The 22,140-nt window shown below is 36.1% G+C and overlaps 1 protein-coding gene and 1 pseudogene across 4 annotated transcripts in view; one reads left to right on the top strand and one right to left on the bottom strand.

Annotated features, from left to right (window-relative positions):
* The window catches only part of PREPL (prolyl endopeptidase like), a 54,902-nt gene that overhangs the window by 4,384 nt on the left and 28,378 nt on the right, over window positions 1-22,140 (bottom strand). For all 4 annotated transcript variants that reach the window (XM_027113223.1, XM_027113224.1, XM_027113225.1 and 1 more), the window contains 8 exons: window positions 20,842-20,908; window positions 20,057-20,263; window positions 18,715-18,850; window positions 12,909-13,125; window positions 12,099-12,284; window positions 7,913-8,110; window positions 5,393-5,568; window positions 2,056-2,272 (listed from right to left, as the gene is read on the bottom strand). In XM_027113223.1, coding sequence (XP_026969024.1) covers window positions 2,056-2,272; window positions 5,393-5,568; window positions 7,913-8,110; window positions 12,099-12,284; window positions 12,909-13,125; window positions 18,715-18,850; window positions 20,057-20,263; window positions 20,842-20,908 — 1,404 coding nt within the window. The remainder of the gene's footprint in view (window positions 1-2,055; window positions 2,273-5,392; window positions 5,569-7,912; window positions 8,111-12,098; window positions 12,285-12,908; window positions 13,126-18,714; window positions 18,851-20,056; window positions 20,264-20,841; window positions 20,909-22,140) is intronic.
* On the top strand, window positions 3,059-4,301 carry LOC113623777 (sorting nexin-6 pseudogene; annotated as a pseudogene).

Here is a 22,140-nt window from a genome sequence, read left to right as displayed (position 1 = left end):
CTTATAACCAGTATTAAAACATTTAATAAAATGGGAGCTGCTTTGTTCATATAGCTATATGATCTTCTGTTAACATGTTTTGCAGCTTTCTCTTTTATTAACATTAAGCAAATATGGGCAAATGCAATTCTTTTTGGCTTCCTAGCATCTTAGCTCCTTTTCTGCATTTGGAATATCCCTAACCTTACGAGACAGCCTGCCTCTCACTGTAGAGGAGCTAAATGCCAGATAGTTCCTTTCCCAGCTTTCCCTCAGAGTGAGAGTAGCCACATGACTTAGGTTTACCAGTCAGACATAATGGGCTCCAAACTTTGAATGAATTGTGGGATAACTGCGTTACCTCCAATTCTTCACTATTACAAGCAATGTGGGATAAATATTCTTATATATTTCTGATTATTTCCTTTCTGATTTCTTTCTTTTTAAAAAATTTATTTATTTTTGGCTGTGTTGGTTCTTCCTTGCTGCATGCGGGCTATCTCTAGTTGTGGCGAGCGGGGGCTACTCTTCGTTGAGGTGCGCAGGCCTCTTATGGTGGTGGCTTCCTGTTGCAAAGCACGGGCTCTAGGTGCACGGGCTTCAGTAGTTGTGGCACGCAGGCTCAGTAGTTCTGGTGCACAGGCTTAGTTGCTCTGTGGCATGTGGGATCTTCCCGGACCAGGGCTCGAACCCGTGTCCCCTGCACTGGCAGGCGGATTCTTAACCACTGCACCACCAGGGAAGCCCTCCTTTCTGATTTCTGAAAGTCAAAGGTTAGTTGCATTTTCTTTATAATTCTGACATTATTGTCTTTGTGCATAGAGTTTTTTCCCTTCTATACTTAGTATTTCTATTAAAAAACAGATGTACAGATCAGGAATATTTAACACTTATTTACTTAATACAAGCCCACAGTGTATAGCCCACACCCTTAAAAAAAAAAAAAAAACCTGAAAATAATTTACTCTCCATCTTAGTCATTATCTTCTAGAATATCTATTGTAGAAGAACAAAATTTGTCACCCCCAGATTATTTCAAGCTGAAAACAATCAAGGCCCAAAAGACTTAGGAAGAAACTTTGATATTCTCCCTAACAGCCTGAAGAATTTAGATAGAGGGTGTATTACAGGAACATCACCAGATAATAAATATGGACTAGCTGTGGTGGGGAAATGCTTAGAGACCAGAGTCCACTCTGTGTCCCATGGTCTCTGCTAACCCAGCAAACATCTGTTTATCAAACTTTTGCTTTTCCACCTCCATGTGAACTGCCTTCTACCCCTTGAAGTCTTACCCCTAACATCCTCTTTCGTCTTTAGCTGAAGATGGTGTTTAAGGTGAATAACCATGGCCACCATTCTGGTCATTTTGGTGAGTTACTCAGTCTGCTGGGTCTCTTCCATGTATACATGTTATTAAACTTTTGTTTGATTTTTCTCCTGTTAATCTGTCTCATGTCAATTTAATTCTGAGACCAGCCAGAAGAACCTAGAGGGAAGAGGAAAATTTCTTTCTCCCCTACACTAACCAGGAAGCAGAAGAAAGATGGAGGTGAAATGAGCGGCTATAATTTCATAACTTTGGACATCAGGAAAAGACTATAGAGCCTTTTCAGAACAGGAAAAGATATTTCAATTGAAATATAGAAAAATATTTCTAAAGACCATTAATAAGAATAGAGTATGTGAAAACAGAGAGGCCCTAAATCCAGAACTGAAATGTTGATGGGCAAGAAGAGTCAAAGGATTTCACACATTCCAGAGTCAGTGTGCTTGACCTGACTTCCTGGATCTAGTGTTTCGTATATGCTTTGTCTCTTTTCCACCAACTCTAAATGTTCTTACAAATAAAAAATGATCAGTGGGAATAGCCATTAATATCCTTCAGAGGAAATCCTTAAATATCAATAAAGAATACTGTCAGGGAAGTTCTCCCAGAGCTGTAATTCTATGCTTAAAATTTAAAAGCTTTGTTATACTCCTATGCTATGGTAAAACTGTAACAGAAAATTTTTCTTAGAGCATCTATTACTTCACGCCTCCCTATTCTGTAAACCGTAGAGGCAGAGTACTTACCTCCAAAGTCACAGCTCTCAGCAGCTCTGGATTAGAATTACACAATGCTCCCACAAGCACCCCTCCAGCACTGAAAGCAGTCAGGGTTGTTAGACTTGGCTGAGAAAAGCCTTGGCCATGAAGTGTCTTAATGCAAGCCTCTAAGTCAGCAAGGCCATTGAGTTTTTTAGTTAGACGGCCATCAGCATGCCACTGGAGGCCTAACTCACCACCTCCCCTGAAATTAAAGGGCAAAAAAGTTTTAGTGGGGAAAAAATGTAAATGATGTATAGGTCAGGGTCAGCACACTACAGTCTGTGGGTTAAATCTCCCCAGAGGCCTGTTTTTGTATGGCCCTTGAGCTAAGAAGGATTTTTACATTTTTAAAGGTTGGGGAAAAAAATATCAACCAGGAATATGCAACAGAGACCATATGTGGCCTGCAAAGCCTAAAATGTTTACTATTTTGTTCTTCAGAGAAAAAGTTTGCCAACCCCTGACACAAACAATCAAAAATTGATTCAAGCCTGTGCTGAGACCTGGGCGTGCAGTGGGGGGCAGCAGGCGTGGGGCAGGCATGGGGGCCTCATGGGCCTGGCACTAATGTCTCGCTTTGTGCCTCCCCGACTCCATCCTCTTCCCTGGCGTGCCGGGCCCTGCCAACCCTGCAGGACAGCCCCGACTTCCTCTCAGAGGAGGACCGTGGACTTAAAGCAATAAATGTAGATCTTCAAAGTGATGCTGCTCTATAGGTGGACATTTTTGATGCTCTTAGTAAGAGAGAGAAAGTAAAATTCACTGTTCACACAAAGAGTTCATTGCCAAATTTTAAACAAAATGAGTCTTCTGTTGTTCAACAACACAAGGAACTTATCTGGCTTCATGATTCCTTCATTGAAAGTGAAGGCTACGCAGGTTACATTATCCCTCCAAGCACCACCAAGACCCGATTTTGATGCCTCAAGGGAAAAACTACAGAAACTTCGAGAAGGGTCTATGACAAAGGAAGAATTCACAAAGATGAAACAGGAGCTGGAAGCTGAGTATATTTGGCAATATTCAAGAAGACCGGGGTGGGAGGGAGGGAGACGCAAGAGGGAAGAGAGATGGGAACATATGCATATGTATAACTGATTCACTTTGTTATAAAGCAAACATTGTAAAGCAATTATACCCCAATAAAGATGTTAAAAAAAAAAAAAAGAAGACCGTTGCAGTGCATGAAGTGTTCCTGTGTTGTGTGGCAGCACACCCCATTTTGAGGAAAGATTTAAATTTCTATGTCTTCCTGGAATATAATCAACATTTGACTGTGCGAGGACAAAATAAAAAAGAGAAACTTGAAGATTTCTTTAAAAATGTGGTTAAATCAGCAGATGAAGTAGTTGTTTCTTGAGTAAAGGATGTAGATGATTTCTTTGAGCATGAACGAACATTCCTTTTAGAATATCATAACCGAGTTAAGGATGCATCTGCTAAATCTGATAGGATGATGAGATCCCACAAAAGTGCTGCAGATGATTACAATAGAATTGGTTCTTCATTATATGCTTTAGGAACTCAGGTTTCTACATATATATGCAAGTTTTTCTTAAAGGTTCAGAACTGTTTGATAAAACAAGAAAAAGTGTCAGCTGATGAGGACCTCAAACTTTCTGACCTTTTAAAATATTACTTAAGAGAATCTCAAGCTGCTAAGGATCTCCTCTATCTAAGATCTAGGTCACCACTGGATTATGAAAATGGTAATAAAGCACTGGATAAAGCAAGAGTGAAAAATAAAGGTGTTCTGTAGGATGAAACGTCCCAACAATTATGCCGTCAGAAATTTGAAAAAATATCTGTATCTGTAAAACAAGAACGTAGAGATTTTAAGACAAGAAGAGTTGTTGCATTCAGAAAAAATGACTGGAACTGGCAGAGTCAGAACTGAAACATGCAAAGGTAGTGTCATACTAAAGATTTAATAATTTAAGTGACATAATTTAGTAATGAGTCAGTTATGAAACCTTATTCTAGTTTTAAAAATAGAGAATCTTAGAAATGAGAGGGATTTTAAAGATCATCTAATTTAAACAATAATATCTATTATAATAAATCTAATGGTTAGCTTTGCAAGACTCTAGTACCTAATATGGAAAAACAGTATCATTTTTTGACTAGTTGTTAAATAAATCTTCCTTAAAAAAAAAAACAAAACTGACTCAACAAATATGCTTTGAGTGCCTGCTTTCTGTTTACCAGACATTGTGCTAAATGCAGGCCTTAAAAATATAAAAAAGTTGGGCTTCCCTGGTGGCACAGTGGTTGAGAGTCCGCCTGCCGATGCAGGGGACACAGGTTCGTGCCCCGGTCCGGTAAGACCCCACATGCTGCGGAGCGGCTGGGCCCGTAAGCCGTGGCTGCTGGGCCTGCGCGTGCGGAGCCTGTGCTCCACAACGGGAGAGGCCACAACAGTGAGAGGCCCGCGTACCGCAAAAAAAAAAAAAAAAAAATATATATATATATATAAAAAAGTAGAATCCTCTGTCCTGGAGGTCATAATTTTGCGGGGAAAGAGAACAGCTACCAAGCAATGTGGTTGCTGCTGTAACAGAACCAGAACCAGAGGAGAGAACATCCACCTGTCAGGTTAGGGGTATATACAGGAGTCAGGAACATGAATGCTTTAAGGAGGTGATATCTAAGCTGAGTCTTGAAGGAAGAATGTGAGTTCCCACTAGGGCAAAGAAAGGGAAGGCATTAAGACACAGCATGTGCAAAGGCACAGAGGGGAAAGACGTTGTCATTTGAAAGCATGTAGCGAGGCTGGATGTGTAGGATGTGCATGTCTGGAGAGCAGGACATGTTTGGGAAGTGATGACAGATGCCACTACAAAGATAAGCCAAATCATTAGGACGTTAAATACTGCACTGAGGTATTTGGATTTTATTGTGGAGATGGGGAAGTGGTAAAGAATTTTAAGCAGAAACATATAATACTAATTGTGTCCTGAAAACAACTTAAATAAAATGGAAGTTAGAGTGGAAAAAAGGAAGTCCAGCTTAAGAGGCTATTTTAGAAAAACCCAAACTCATGAGAATTAAATGGAAATAATAATGTAACTAAGAAAGTACAGTGCTTATTTTAGCTATTCTAAAAATCCTAAAAATCTGGTGTAAAATCCGAAAAATCTACCCTTTTGCTTTTGGGATTAATTAATATGTTACTGAATCAGGTTCTACTAGCACAGGTTTAAGAATACACAAATTCAACAATACAAATGAGAAAATAAACTTCTGCTCCCCAATATACTGTTATTTTGAACATGTGACAATACTCCAGTACTCATATTCCAGGCAAAATGTGTTGACTCACCGAACGTGACAATATGCTAATATCCATCCATCGTCCACCAACACCCGCCTTTCAGGCCTGAAATTCATTTTCAAATCCATTCCATAAGCTCCATATACATGTACCAGGAGAGGTTTCTTCTGCAAGTCTTCAGAATCCGTTTTATGGAAAATAGTCATTGGCACTAATTTTCCATCCTGGAAATGAAGATTTACTACGCAGGTAAAGAAGTCTTCTCAAACAGTTTTAACCCCAATTTTATGTGCTGCTTATTGATGTTGAGCACCAACTTCATTTAATTAAGACAAAAGAGTTACGGTCTCTAAAAATCCCTCAGGTCCTTAATTTTCAGCTACTCTGCTGACCTATAATAGTAACTAGAAAGGAACAGCAAGAGTCTGGCTTGAAAACAGTTTATGAAATGTAGCTTTTCAGGACAGTAAAGTGACTTTAAAGAGTTCTTCACTACTCAGTATAACAATTTTTTTTCTTTCACAACAAGCCAAAATACCTATCAAGGTTAGATATACTAGCACGGTATTCTTCCTATACCTCAGGTTACATATGGGCATTTCTCATCTTTGAATATATACAAATATGCTAATTAAAGAAGTTTTAACAACTCAATTTTCTGTACTCAATAGTCAGAATTCTCAATCATTAAAACCTGAAATCTCTTACTGACCTAACACCCACCCACATCCTCTTCAAAGACCTATTTATTTTTAAAATATTTAAAAGCAGTTTAAGTTTTATAAATTTTAACATCTAAATTATTTTTAGGGCAAATAACTATACTCCAGTGTAGTTCACACTCAACTGACTTCCTTTCATAGAAAAAGGGTAGAAAATGTTGGTTCTCACCCTGCTTACAGAAACTTAATGAAAAAGCACTAGTTTACATAAGGAAAATAATATAACCAGGCCACTCTCCCTATTTTTTTCATTCCCATTTTGAAAACTTCACTTTGGGGCACTAGAGTGTTATCAAATAAGGAAGAACTCTTCCTCTCATTATTATACCCGTTATGACAGTGTAACTGAATTTTCACCGTAACTGAATTTTCACTTCTCAGTAAGATTCATTCTTATAAAATGATGCAGATTTATTTCTATAAAATAATCTTGTTGTGTTCATCTTCCTGCCTCCTACCCAACTTCACTTAAACAAGCAGAGAAAAGTTTGTTGGTTGAAAACTTATGAAAAGGAAGAGGTAAGGATGGTAGCAAGTCCCGTGATGGCCTGAATCCCTGAGTTCATCAGCAGTGCAAAAATGCCTGTAGTTACAGCAGCTTCCCTTTAGCAGTTGTTTCCTTCTTCCCTAAGGTACGAAGAATCCCTTGGCTCTCCAAAAGCTTAGCTTCACTGTTCTTTCCATTTGGGGTAAAATTACAACATTTTGGGAGACTGGTATAAATCCCATCTTTGTAAAACAAAACAAAGCCTAAACATATGTATTTTGTTGACAAAACCCCCAAATCTGGAAGGTGATAATGTATTAACAATGATTATTTCTATGCAGTACAGCAAATAGGACTGAAAAGTAGTCATTTAAACTTTATACATTCTATATTTTTGTATTTGTTCTAATAAGCGTGTATTGCTTTTATAAAGTAGTTATTAAAGTAGTCTTTGCTTCAAGATATTTTTTAAAAAAATCAGTGAATTAAAGAAAAAATTCACAAGGAAAAAAGGCTTCTGTTTTGATTCATTCTTTGTCAGTACATGCAAAATTATCTGATGTATGATGTGCTAAGCTCTGAGAATTCCTTAAATTCAAGGCCATGGTTTATGTATTAATTTGTTCCTCACTTGCTCAAATTTTCTTCTCTACTTACTACCTCCCCAACCTCCCACTGCCCCCGGACAATCTTCCCTCTTTTACGCTAGACTTTGGCCATACTGTTCTCCTTTATACTTCTTGAATGCATTATTTCTCCCTCAATTCAGGGCCTCTGCACAAAACAGAACCCTCCTTCCCCTTTTCTAGCTTAACTCTTGATCATCTTACTTCCTCAGAGAAGCTTTCCCCAATTTCTCCAGACGAGGTAAGGTCCCTTTACCATATGTTTCCACTGTACTCAGTACGTCTTCCTTGGCAGCAATCAGTACATTAGTAATTACTTCTTCAAAATCTAGCATCTTCCCCACTAGATTTAACCTCCATGAGGGCATGGAGTCTATATTAGTCTAGTTCACTCTAGTCAATTGCTTACTACCTTCATAATTTTTGTCATAACTACACAGAAACTTGATTATTTTCTTCTTGAAATCAACTTTTAATATTCAAATATACACAACACATGAAACCAAGGGCTTGCTATGATGGTTATAAATTTTCGAATCCATGTTAAAATAAATGCATGAGTATCAGAAGTTAAAAAAAAAAGTCCATGTACCCCCTAAAATCATTTGGGTCTTGCTGTGGAGTGTGAGATCCACTTTACTAAACTGTGCTAATGTAATCCCAGCAATTGCACAATACTTGACAAATAGTATCCTTTCAACAGAGGCTGACAGTGGGGATCACAAAGACTTACCTCGCTTTTGGCTTCTATACGTAAAACACGACTAGTCTTTGTGATTGGGTCTTCATGTCCAGTTTCCTCAAACAGTTTACCTTCTGAAAACTTATACGTGTAATACTTAGGGGGGCGTATAGGAGAGCAAAGCTGAAAGGGGCAGTTCTTTGGGTCTGAATTTGTATCCATTATGAATCCACAGGCCCAAGGTGGGAGCTGAAGAAATAAAAGTTATTTTTACTCTTTATCTAGACACTAAGTATTATTAATTAAATTTCTGGGTCTGCTCCAAACAAGATGATGTGGACATCAAATTTATTTTTATCCATTATCACATAATGCCTCATCTAAGGGTTACTTCAGCACAACAAAAAATATTTCAAGTGAAAAACAAAACTCTATGCAAATGACCAATAAAATAAGGAAAAAGTACAGGAAAATGGTTTATCATGAATCTAGATTTACATGAAGTCTCCTTCAATAAAAAAGTTTATTTTGGGGGTATATAAACTTGGGCAATGAAACAGCAAAATGATTAAGAATAACAGCAAATCAAGTAGTAATTCCAGAACCCAGAAACATCTCCAAGATCTCTATTCTCTATTCTCATAGAACACGATATTTCTCACATGTTTTTAATAATTTATCCAGCAGCCCTTACTCTGCTGCCTGGACAGCAGCAGTGATGACAGTTATTATTCCAGGGCTACAAACTGGCTCAGCAGCACTAAAGCGTTTACAATTTGTTTTTAACTTTAGCTCCCAGGGTAACCATTGTGCAAAAGAAAACCTTTCCCGCACATCCACTCTGAGAGACTCACAGCTATTACGCTTAAGATTCTTAACTTTAAGAAAAAAGGAAAGAAATCAAAATTTATTCTCTCAGAGCAGCAGGGTCCAGCCTCAAACCTTCCACTAACATCCCTCTTACACCTTTTAAAGAACTCTAGTAAGCAGGCTGACAGTGTGTTAGAAATGGTACTGAGAGTCAGAACATTAAAAGAAAATTGCCTTTCTTTTCCTGAGTAATTGTAGAAAGAGCAAATTCCTTAGAAAATCAGAGGTCCTGGCACAGCAACGTCACTGGTGGGCACTATTTAGAAAGGGTAGGTGGGGGATGTATGCATAAAGAGTGTACCATTTAACCTGTAGAAACTATAGCCAAAGAGCTTATGTTCACAGAGCAAATTCCTTGCAATTAATCCAAAGAATCCACTGCCCTGAAACACCAGGGACATAAATTTGCAATGTCTCTCTAAAAGAGTTCCTAATTTATTCTCCTCAGATTGTGGGTTACTTTCAAGGATAATTTGTTTATTTAAATATAAGCCATAACTAGAAAGAAAAATGTAATCATGAAAGTTGGGAAATCTGGTAGCAAAAGTGAAACGAGTAAAAATTGAGACCTCAGTGGGAAGAAAAGGAAGAAGCATTGCTATTAACCTTGTAACACAGGCCTCAGATTGACGGCACAAGGCTCCTCAGCCCTCAGCGGTACAAGTTTTTCTCCCCTTTGGTGACACTTTAAAACATTTTCCATGTGACTCATGTAGTAAGTTTAGTTTTTTTGGTTTTTTTTAGTAAGCTTAGTTTCTGATTAAATGGTTCCAATAAATCAAAAAGTCTTTTGGGTGTATTTCTTAAACTAATGGGACCAAGGTTAAAGTTTTAATCATAACAAAAACTGTTCCATGGCTATGGACTTTTTAAAGTTTGTCCAGCTGATATAGAGGTATTAACTATCTCAAGGATATCTTCAGCCATACTTCCTATTGAGATAAGCCTGCAGTATCATCTATGTATATTAATGAACAGAGCCTGAGAAGAATTATAAGCTGGCCAGGTGATATGCCGATATTCCTTGAGATATTTGACAGAAACAGGTTTAGTTTAAGCATTCTACCAGCTAACCACAGTCATTTCATCAAAAGAATGATTAAGACATACATGCTGAAAGAAAATCAGCCCAAGCATGCAGGCTGCTCCAGATGAATTGATGTTAGCACAAAGCAAAACATTTCCTAATTTGCTTTAATTAAATATCATAACCAAATAATACATCATAACTAAAAACATCACCAGGAAATACTGATGACATGATGACCAAGGATATGAGGCAATATATTAAGGGCTTCACATTTTCTATTGCTGAGATTGAGTTTATAAAGCTCTTTTAGTCAAGTGCGCACTGGGCAGAGATGTTACATACAGAAATACTTTATAATCCACTCACAGTATGGCTTACAGATGTCCTTTGTATATAGCACTGTCTGTGCATATTAATCAGTGTTATCCAGTTCATAAAAAGGCTCTGATCTATAGAATTCTCTTTAACTAGCACCTGGTATATAATATAGTATTTGATTCCATGTGATGATGACTCAGAACATCATACTCATATCATAATAGGTACTACAGGTTGGGAAAGGTCAAGGAATAAAGAAATAGAGGATACAGAATAAATGAAAGACATGATGTTTGTGTTAATGGAAGTTAAAACAATGGAAACTGAGGCATATCTTAAAAATATAAAAAATATAAAAGGCCATATTTACTTAGAAATCACATCTTAGCAAAGTCTCATGACATTCCTAATTCTGAAAGAATTTTGTTATAATAAATGCATCGCTAGAAATTATATATTTTCTCCCATCCCTATTCCTATAGACTACAATAAGAACAGATGCTCTGCCAGTTTCTGGATTGAAGATGTCTGAATTTGGCATCAATTAGCAAGTGAAAAGACACACTTTTGAATTCAGTAGATGAAAGCAGTTAACAAAATTGCTGGAGTTAAAAATCACCATTTTTGTTTTAGGACATTTATACAGCCTTCTAAGGCACAAGACATTACATTTGATAATTTGATTTCATGAAGTAGATGGAAAATTTTGCTTGTTTTATTTAGGCCCTAGTTATTTCTTATTTATACCACTGTAACAATCTCAAAACTAACCTCTATGCCGCTTATCTCTTGATGCTTTGGTGTACTCTAACACAGCTGCCTGATAACCTCATGAAGTACAGCTTGACTCCTTAAATTATTCCCCTGTCCGCACACTTCACATGTTCCCCTCTTCATAATTTACGCATAAATTCACCACCTTGACAGTCAAAGAATGTCAAATCATAGCTTCATCACCTAGAAATTTATTCTGCTTCAATAAAAATGAATTATTAGCAGTTTCCTGAACATTTTCTGAACTTCTCCAGCTTAGAGCTTCATTTGATGGACTTTCTCAGCCTAGAATACCATTCCCTTCCCCACCCATCAAAATCCTATCTATCCTCTTTGGTTTATCTCAAATTCTACTTCTCCTCAAAGCTTTCCTGGGCCCTCTTCCTTTCCTTTGGACCTCACAGCACATTTTATGTTTCTGATCCCACTTATTTAAACCCATCTTATACTTGATCTTTGTGTACTAGTCTAATCTCATGATAAACTGTATTCTCCTTAAGGCCTGATATTTTGTCCTACTATCGTTCCATTCCAGAGCGCCCAATACAGTACTTTGCACACAGAAATTTGATAAACATCCAGTGAATTTACTGGAATTGCATTTTAACAAAAATTGTGATAGTAGTACAGATGGGGAGGTACAAGTGGTCTGTTTGCTGGTCACACAACTCCATATCAAGCAAAACAGAGGGCTCTCTTCTTCTCTTCAGTGCATGCTATCTAAAGTCACATATTAATGCTGCCTTAAAACTGGGCAGTAACGTTACCGTTCACCAGTTTTAGCAATAAAATTGGCAAAGAGATGATGAAGACATGAGAATGCAGTGGCAGAAACATAGTAGCAGAAACACAGTGGGTATGACTACTATCCCCACTGGGGGTGTGGGATGGGAACAGGAGGCAGTGGTTAGGCACCAGCTGCCAAGTTGGCCTCAGTTATTACTATATCTAAAGTTGTAGAGACATGTGATATAGAGATAAGCAGAAAAAGAAATATAATGGCACTTTACCTCTGAAATTCATGCTATAAGACAGTATTTTTAAGTAAAAGTACACAAAATGGAAGGTCCTCTAAGTAATTCTAAAACAAACCTCCTAAACCTGATAAAGACCCAATATGCTAAATTCCATTTAAATTAATTTCCTTTTAAGAAAAAGTATATTGGTATTATTCAAAATTTGATGTTCTGTTAATAAACTGCATATATTTTGACTAATGTATTATCTTTCGAAAATTAAACATACCTTTAGAGACCGAACTGAATCGTCAGCCAGACCAATCACATTAACATAAAGTAGATTGCTATGCTTCAGGAACAGAACACAGTGATCCTTAAACATGTCCAGGTCTACAACTTTGGTATTTCTCTTCATTGTGAAAAATAAATCCCAATTCATAATAGCAGGGGTATCAGCAGCTGTTCTCATTAGCTGTGTGGAACAAAATTAGAAGAGATCTAGGTACCAGAACATGATTACTACTGCATCCAGAAATGAAACCACTGAAAACCAGACCATACTCATCTTCACTGTTTTATGAAGAGCTGAAGGAACTAACTCTGCATCAGGGCTGAAGTGTGAACATCACCGTATGAATGAGCCCAGGCTAGGCTGCTGGGTGGGTATAGCCCAGTGCTTAGCTGACTGGTCAACCAAGGGACATTTGAGTGAGAGTACTGACAGCTAGTTGACTGTGGAACTATCAATGAGCCTAGCCAAAACCAGTAAAAGAACTGCCTGAGATCAATCCAAACTGCTGACTCACAAAATCATAAGCTTATAAAAGTTTTTTAAGCCACTAAGTTTGGCTTTGATAACTAATATATTCAGGATAGAGTATGTTTTCATTTACTAACCTTTTTAGGTACAATTAAAATATGAAGAGGTATTAGCTCTAAGGGAAGAGAAAGGGGATTGGTTCTACATAGGAAGATAGCATTAGTTTTTACAATACCCAAAGCTTACAAAACAATAAACTTTTAGAGCAAGAAATGTTGATGTTAGTGTAACACTCCCTAAGAGCCTAAATGGGGACCAGGAGGATACAGGATTTACCTTGAATTCTGTAGGCTCGCCAACATTAGTGAGAATGTATAATTCATCATCTCTGTGTTCTACGTAGTAAAGGACCCCGTGTATTCGCTTCTGGATAAGTACTGGTGGGTCCCAAGGGCTCATGCCATCTATCAACCACACCTCTGAAGTGGTCTTGTTCATAATATTCATGGTGAGAAAACGACTGTCTTTTGTAAGATAAAGGAAAACAAAAAAGCTGCACAGAAGAAAGAGGGAGAGAGAGATACGAAAACCCAATAAATTTCAAATGCAGGCTATCTTGTTAATGACAATATCTCACTGGTGTTCAGTATATATATTAATTTATAATGCAGACAGAAAATAAAAACTCCTTAGTGAATACTGCTTATAAAAACTGGCTATTATATCTCTCATTTCCTCCCCAAAGGCATTCAAAATAATTTTTCTCTAACATTTTATTATAAAAAATTTTCAAACATACAGTAAAGATGAAAGAAATGTAAGGTAAATACCGATATACCTACCACTAAGATTCAATCATGGCTAACATTTTGTTATATTGTCTTTATCACATATCTATCAATCCATCTTTTTTTAAAAAATGCATTTCAAGGTAAACTACAGACATCATCTAACTCTCAATCACATTAATAGATTATAGGACTTTTTCCTGAGAAGAGGAAATAAACTTCCTAGAGGAGATATGTAACTGTAGGGAAGAAAAGGGACACAGAGTTTCCTTTGTTTTTCTTCTCTGTGCATGTTGGATATCCTTTTTCCTACTCTCCTAGTTTTTACAACAAAACAAACAATAGGAAGAAAAACCCTCACAATCTCACTAACCTAACACATTTTTTAAATTAACTATTTTAATTTTTCGATTTTTCCTTTTAAGGCTTAATTGTATTTTATACATGTCTTTTTTTTGTGTGTGTGGTACGCGGGCCTCTCACTGCTGTGGCCTCTCCCGTTGCGGAGCACAGGCTCCGGATGCGCAGGCTCAGTGGCCATGGCTCATGGGCCCAGCCGCTCTGCGGCACGTGGGATCCTCCCGGACCAGGGCACGAACCTGTGTCCCCTGCATCGGCAGGCGGACTCCCAACCACTGCGCCACCAGGGAAGTCCTATACATGTCTTTAAATAGATGTAGTTATTTAAAAAATATAGATGCAATTCTGGCTTCTGCATTTAGGATTTTTTTTTTTTTTTTTTTAATTGGCTGCGCGGTGCGGCACATGGGATCTCAGTTCCCCAACCAGGGATAGAACCTGCGCCTGCTGCAGTGGAAGTGCAGAGTCTTAAGCACTGGACTGCCAGGGAAGTCCCTGCATTTCTTCTTACACATATTATCATCTTCCCCTACATTAGTTATACAGTCTGTGATCATTATTTTTAATGGCTACATAATATTCTATCGAGTTGAATTATCATAATTCTTAAAAATGTAGATTTTAATGTTTCATTGTAATAAATATAAAAGGGAATATGTCATGAAGACACTTTCCCTCTCCCTAACTTAAAAAATAAATTAATTTGGTTGTGCTGGGTCTTCTTAGTTGTGGCTGGTGGGCTCCTTAGTTGCGGCCGGTGGGCTCCTTAGTTGCGGCCGGTGGGCTCCTTAGTTGCGACTCACTGGCTCCTTTAGTTGTGGCATGTGTGCTCCCTAGTTGCAGCCAGTGGGTTCCCTAGATGCAGCAGGCAGGCTCCTCAGCTGAGGCTTGCCGCCTCCTTAGTTGTGGCATGAGAACTCCCATCTGTGGCATGCATGCGGGACCTAGCTCCCCACCCAGGGAACGAACCTGGGCCCTCTGCATTGGGAGTGCAGAGTCTTAACCACTGCACCACCAGGGAAGTCCCTCTTTCCAACTTTTATAGTTATTTCCTTAGGATAAATTCTTAGTAACAGAAATACTGTTTTAATGATTAAGTATTTTTATGACTCTTGATCAATATAATCAAATACTATCCCAAGAGCATTACACTAATTCATATTGACACACTGGATGCCTTTAAATATTCTACCTACATGTTTCCTTATTACAAAAGTAATTCATACTGAAAATACTAAAGAATATAAAGAAGGACGATAACCCTGAATTCCACTCCCCAGAGATAAGCATTTTGGTAAAATTCCTTTTGTACTGGATTACATTACCATGTTTGTCAATTTTATTTCTTTGCAGTGTGTCCATTTTAAACTTGGTGATGTAGTTTACATTATTGGTCTATAACCATCTCTTTATAAATTAAGGACATTAACTTGTCCTTTTGGTTGAAAATACTTTCCCCCATTTTGTCATATGGATTTTTTTTTCATCTTTATTGGAGTATAATTGCTTTACAATGGTGTGTTAGTTTCTGCTTCATAACAAAGTGAATCAGTCACACACACATATGTGTCATATGGATTTTAATTTATTTGCTTACAATAGTTTCTGACATAAGAGTCTAATATTTTAGATAATCAAGAATATTGGTACTAACCCTTGTAATTTCTTCTATTGATTTTATGCTCTGGAAATATTTCAACCAAGCTGAGTGAAATACATATATTTTCACCTAGGGTTTTTTTTTTTTTTTGATGGTTTTATTTTTACCAATAGATCCTTTAAATCTTTTAGTAATGTACGCTAATGTACAAAGCGATGAAAATTATTTTCGTCCAAATATTCAATATTCACATTCTAGGGTCTGTTTTAGGGTTATCCTGGTCTCTTTTATTGGTCTGTCAATTTGTATTATTTTAACTGTTGTGCCTTCACATGTTTTAATATATTGTTGTAAGGCAGATCCCCTGCCCTATCTTACTCTTTATTTTCAACACTTCTTTTGCTACTTTTATCTACTTATTTATGTGTAATGATGACACAGGTAATCAAAAGATAAATTACTCAGTCAATTATCTGGCAGACATGTGGTTACAGGGAAGTGAGAACACAAGCATCTCTGTAAGTAACAGTTTTCTTAGAAAGAGAAGTAAAGTTGTGGTAACTACCAAGCAAAAACCTACAGTAGATACACAAAATATAAAGAGAAGGGAATCAAACTATATAGCACCATGGAAAATAATCAATTCATTAAGGAAGACAGTAGGAAAGGAAGAACTGGGAACTATTGATCCAAAGCAGCTAGAAAACATGAAAAAGATGGCATTAGTAAGTCTTTAGCTGTTATAAATTACTCTAAATGTAAATGAATTAAATTCTCCAATCAAAAGGCAAGAAGTGGCTAAGCAGATAAAAAAAGAACTAACTATATGCTGCCTACAGTAAGAGATTCATTTCAGTTTCATGGACATACATAGGGTCAAAATAAAGAAAAAGACATTCCACACAAGTAGAAACCAAGAGGGAGCAAGGGTAGCTATACTTGTATCAGACAAAATAGACCTTAACTCAAAAGCTCTAACAAGAGATAAAGAAGGCCACTACATAATGACAAAGGTGTCAATTCGTCAAGAAGATTTATAACAAGCATAAATATATATGCACTCGACATCAGAACCCTCAAATATATTAAGCAAATATTAACAGATCTGAAAGGAAAATAGACAACATAATAATAGTAGGGGACTTTAGTAGCCCACTTTCAACAATGGATAGATCATCCAGGCAGAAAATCAGTAAGGAAACCTTGGACGTGAACTATACTTTAGAACAAATGGATCTAACAAGACATATACAGAACATTCTGTCCAACAGCAAAAAAAAAATAAAAATACCATTCTTCTCAAGTGGACCTGGAACATTCTCCAGGACAGATTATGTGTTAGGTCACAAAATAAGTCTTAACAGGAAAAAAACTGGAAAATTCACAAATATATGGAAATTAAACAATACACTCCTAAACAACCAAAGGGTCAAAGAAGAAATCAAAAGGGAAATAAAAAAAAAAAACCTTGAAGTAAATGAAAATGGAAATACCACACACCAAAACCTAACGGATGCAGCAAAATCAGTTCTAATAGAGGCATTTATAGCAATAAACACTTACATTAAGAAAAAAGAAAAATCTCAAACGAACTTCACACCTCAAGAAACTAGAAAAAGAAATAATTTTGGCTAACCTTACTTGTGAGAGCAGAATACTGAAACCTGGGGATCAAAGCAAACACAGTAAAAAAAACAGCTCAGTCTCAGAAGTTCTACGAAGACCTTTATTACATTTTCTCTACTGGTATGCTGCTTTTCCCTCTTGGTCCTTCCCTTTGGATTAGGGCTGTTAAGTACAGTTGACCCTTGAACAACATGGATTTGAACTGGTGGGGTCCACTTATACACAGATTTTTCTCAATAAATACATACCACACTACCACACCATCTGCGGTTGGTTGAATACTCTGATATGGAACAGTGGTTAAAGAGAATACTCTGATATGAAACAGTGGATAAACAGTGAATACTCTGATATGGAACAGTGGATAAAGATATGGAACAGTGGATAAAGAGGGTCAACCGTAAAGTTACAGGTGGATTTTCAACCACACGGGAGTCAGTGCTCCTAACCCCCAGTTGTTCAAGGGTCAACTGTATTCAGAATCGACAAACTAATCTGTGCTTTAGAGATCAGATGCCAAACTAGGTTTAAACATACTTAATTATGGTTAATTCTTTTTGGGGTAGAAAAAGCATACTAGAAGCCAAAAATCAAGAATCTTAAATGTATGTATAATTCAATCTTAGACCTTAGGATAGTAACAACATATGGCAATTAAGTACCTTATTCAAGGGTATGACTCACAGGGTCAATTTTGAGTTTTATTCACAAGATGTGAAATGGTTCACAATCATAAGTCATTGATACAATGTAATAAATTACTAGCTTAAACTGTCATCTCCAAAAGATATCCTTGACAAATGACACATAAAGTAGTGGATCGTATGAATAGCTGGTTCTAGTAAATTCTCATTAAAACAATCATCATCAGAAAAAAGCAATGACAGCATTACTGAACCCAGAATGTTAGTTCTATGGGTTGGAATAATACAATTTCTCCAGACCTCAAGTTCTTTATATAAACTGGGTGTTGTATAAGATTTTCTTTAAGGTCCTTGTCAGCTCTGAGATTTTATTAAGTGAAGGGTTACTTTTCTTGTTTGGGTATCAATTTTACTGTCATAGATTTGGTGTTAAAGATAATTTTTCTCTCTTGCAAAATCTGTTCAGACATTGTCCAAATTATACTGTAAGAGGTGACAGGACCCTGGTGTTAAGAAATAATTTATCATAAATCATTTGGAAAAGTGTATCTGGCTAAGAGTTAAGGGATTTTGCCAGATAAATTTATTATCATTTCCTCCCAAGCATGGGTAAGTGGTAATATGAGGCATAAGTCCTGAAGCAAAAAGAATTAGCTTTAAGGAGGAATTACCAAAGTATTGGGGAAAGTAAAATTTAAAGACCAATGTATATCATGGTTCAAAGCAAGCAATTTAAAATTCAGGTAACCTATATGAAATAAATGGTGAATTCTGTGTAACTGGCACCATGGTTATTCTAGTTACGACTTACAAGAGATTGATAATTGCTGCATGGAAACCATATTAAATGTTTAATTAACAACTCCTCTCATGTGTCAGTACAGAAAGAATGTTAGTGACTCAGCATTTGAATCTAATGATATATTTGTGTTCACTCTGAAGTTTGAATGTAACTAATTTCCAATTTTGAATCTAAACCACTTATAAAAGAATGCTTATGCTCCTCTTAGCCTTATTATATCTGATTCCAGCCAAAATCAATGTTTTAAGTCAACCAAAAGCAGCACTTTAGATAACTAGAGAAATATTCTGAAGAAAAAGACTTAATTGCATTGTTTTAGTACCTTGGGTCTTTTTCTGTGTAAAAACGTTCATTACGCCTGTTATCACCAAAAGTGGCTCGATATACATCATGACAGCGAAGGTTCCTCTGGAAGGTGTAGAATAAAACATCTTCATCTTCTTCATCCTTTACCCATTCTAAAAGAAAATAATTAAAGAATTATATATATCCACCTATTTACAGTTTAAAAAAAAAAAGGCACAGTGCATTCTAATTTTGAGTGCCAAATAGAAGAGATGTGCCAAGTTTATCCCTGGAAATCTAAATCTAACATAGGTTTGACTATGTCTAACCCCGTTATTTATAAGCCAGAGATATTTCCAGAGAATAAGATACTACTACATCAATTCTAAGTTTTCAAGTAGTTATTAGTCTCAGGGTACTCAAGTTTCTAAATAAGAGATGAATATTCAATATTTAAGAAAGACTTTGGTAAAGTCACATTTGCTTTCAGGAGATGAATTATGTTTAGATCTACAACCTCTAAATTTGAGGAAATTTTGGACCATTTTCTCTCATGCCTAAATGTTTTCTGCCTGTTTTCAAGCCACAGGATATCTCAAACTACCAAATATGGTGTTTTCTAGATCTTACCAGAGGCTGTCAATGAAAGTTTTCACACAATTACATCATGACTGCCACCTGGCTGACAGTGACTGTAAGACATTATTGTATAGTATGCATTCTGATTTTAGAGAGGTTAAAATCTACAAGAGGTATGCCTTAGAATCAATTAGATACGGTATAATTTCTATTCACTGCAAAAGCATTTAGTTATTAAACAATGGGGACATTTATGGCAGAAAATAAAAAGGGAGGATAAAGTATAAACATATATATCACTCAGTGATAAATGATAAAATTTAAAGTTGGTTCTATTGGTAAAAATATCGTAGCTTTTATGGAATAAGTTAGTTCATCGTGTTCCAGAGTTCCTTGGTAGTGACCCTGGGCAATGTGCTATAATGGCTTAACAAGATGATGTGAAATGAAAAAATCATACCCAAGCTTAAAGTTGAATAAAATATTAAGAGACAATTTATGTGAAAATGTACTCTAAATAATAGCAAAGAATTACTGATATATTAACATATACTGTACAACCTGGACTCCGATTACAATACTTTTAAAAACATGAACATGAATTTGGATATTTAACTAAAGAAGGGAAGGTCTCCTGAATAAGAGGCACAGAGGAAGGTATGGAGTCCACAGGGATAAACAGGTCAGGCATTCATCCTCTCATTCACTCACGTGAGCAAGTAAAAATGTTTGCAAAGTGTGGACAATCCTCTTTACTGTTGCCTTTTCAATGTAGAAGACTGTTTTGGCTGGTGGCTTACCAAAACTGGACACATTTGGGAAAGAAGCTTCCATTACAGGTTGATCACTGAGCTTCACAACTACACAGGTAGATGCTTCAGAATCTTCAGTTCTTATCTTGGCAGCTACATATTTTTCATCAGGAGCAACTCTGATACAATCAATGAAGGGTTGCTCTAATTTAAGTTCCTCCAAATTGAACAAAACTTCATAATTATCATTGTCTGCTGCATAAAGAAAAGGATAAAGGAGATAATTCCACAAAATATACTTCAAAAAATTTTAAATGGTATTTCAATGTTTTAAACTAGCATTCCGCTTCTGTAAGAGGCTACGTTTTGGCATCTTTGAACACTGACAGCAGTTTGATGTGTACAGAAAATGGCATTAGTATTTAATACTACCCTACGTTATTCAATATTATTCAATGCATCAACCTACGTGATGTTACTTGATAGTTATAGTCTAATATTTGTAGACCATATAGAACCTAGAAAAGTAAGAAAACGTTAAGTGACCCTGAATAGTCTATATAGTGCCTAGCACAGTATCCAGGATTTGGTAGATGCTCAAAAAATGCTGGTTCCCACCTCCATTCTCTCTGCCAGAGCTTTTGAATGTAGCTGTTAATTATATCTTAGGTAAACCCAGAAATTAAAAAACTACTCATTTAAAAAAAGAGAAAAAAATCAGAAATTGAAAACAGATATTTTCTATACCTTTGAAAAATCAATACCAAATTTCCAATGAAAAATGTGAAACCTGAAAAATCAGATATTTCTTAAAAGGAAAAACTCTTTTGTACCTTCTTCATCTTTGGAACGAACCAAACAGCAGCCCTCTTGATAATAAACAAAACCACCATGTTTAATCTGACAATGAAAAGAAACAAATGGTTTATTTAATTACAATTTATTCAATAATTTAAAAACAATTTAAGTAATTGTTCAGTGATCTGACTAGTCAAAATGAAGAAATGAGATCTTTTATAAGCAAACGTGTTACAGTCTATGAACGAACATATAAAAAATACAAAATGAATCACTTTTTACAATATAGTGATTAAAATATGGTTTTCATATGTTTACAATCAATCACTGGAGGAGTTTCTAATACATAAATGTAAGAGGCAACAAAGAGAAGGCATTAATGAAACCTACGTCAGTTATGACTGTACAAACCACTTTAGCTTTACTTCTGGAACATCTGACAACAGAGATCAAGTGGCATCTTTAAGATAATCCAAAATGATGCAGATGTGGAAACTGTGACTTAGACTAGTCTGAAAACCCAGTCAATTACTTTCTGAGAGTCTTTCCTTTAAAATATGCTGTCACTGCCAATTGTCCACGGTTTGATCTGATTTTACACAAAGCATCTCACCCTCTGTGAGGGTGATAGATAGAGACAATTTAAGATTGAAAGACTATTACCAATATATGAATCATGCTCTTGTCTAATTCCTACATATTAAATGCAACTGATTGATATGATTTCAGGTAACTTAAGACAATTACTACTTGCTAGTTAGTGGCATAATCTGAATCTGGAATTCCTCATCCTTGACCTATTGCTATTTCCATTTTAGTACGTATGTAATTTTCATTCATAAGCTGTGGTTCTGTTTTCCAATCTTACCGAAAAATTTTCAACATGCATGTTCAATCTGTTTCAACTGAATATTTATGACTGTGGTAAACACAAAACAGTCAAGCAAATACTTGGATTTCATGGTATTGTACTATTTAAAGTGAATTTTCTTTTATTAAAAAAAGTACAGATAGAACAATCAAATAATTTTCAAGTAATAAAACATTATGAGTTAGTTTCATTTGAACTTCTCCTTGGGAGTATTTAAAAAATTTAAAAACAGAATTGGTTTTTTCCAAAAACCAGAATTAACATTATATGCTTGGAAATTCATCTTGGCTTTGATCTTTATAATTTATTTAAAGGACCATACTCAGCTTACTCTTTGTTCTTTAAGTTTTTCAGCATATTTTAAAGGCCAAAAGCAGTGTAATTTTGATGTGGGATTATGTTTATAAATCACAAGGTATTTTATTTGTATCCTGACTGGTAATATCAGATTTAAAAAAAAAGA

The sequence above is a fragment of the Aethalodelphis obliquidens genome, unplaced genomic scaffold (assembly GCF_003676395.1).
Source record: "Aethalodelphis obliquidens isolate GAN/ISIS:26980383/991018 unplaced genomic scaffold, ASM367639v1 scaffold12, whole genome shotgun sequence".
In the NCBI taxonomy this organism is placed as follows: Eukaryota; Metazoa; Chordata; class Mammalia; order Artiodactyla; family Delphinidae; genus Aethalodelphis; species Aethalodelphis obliquidens.
This window is presented reverse-complemented; position numbering and strand designations above follow the sequence as displayed.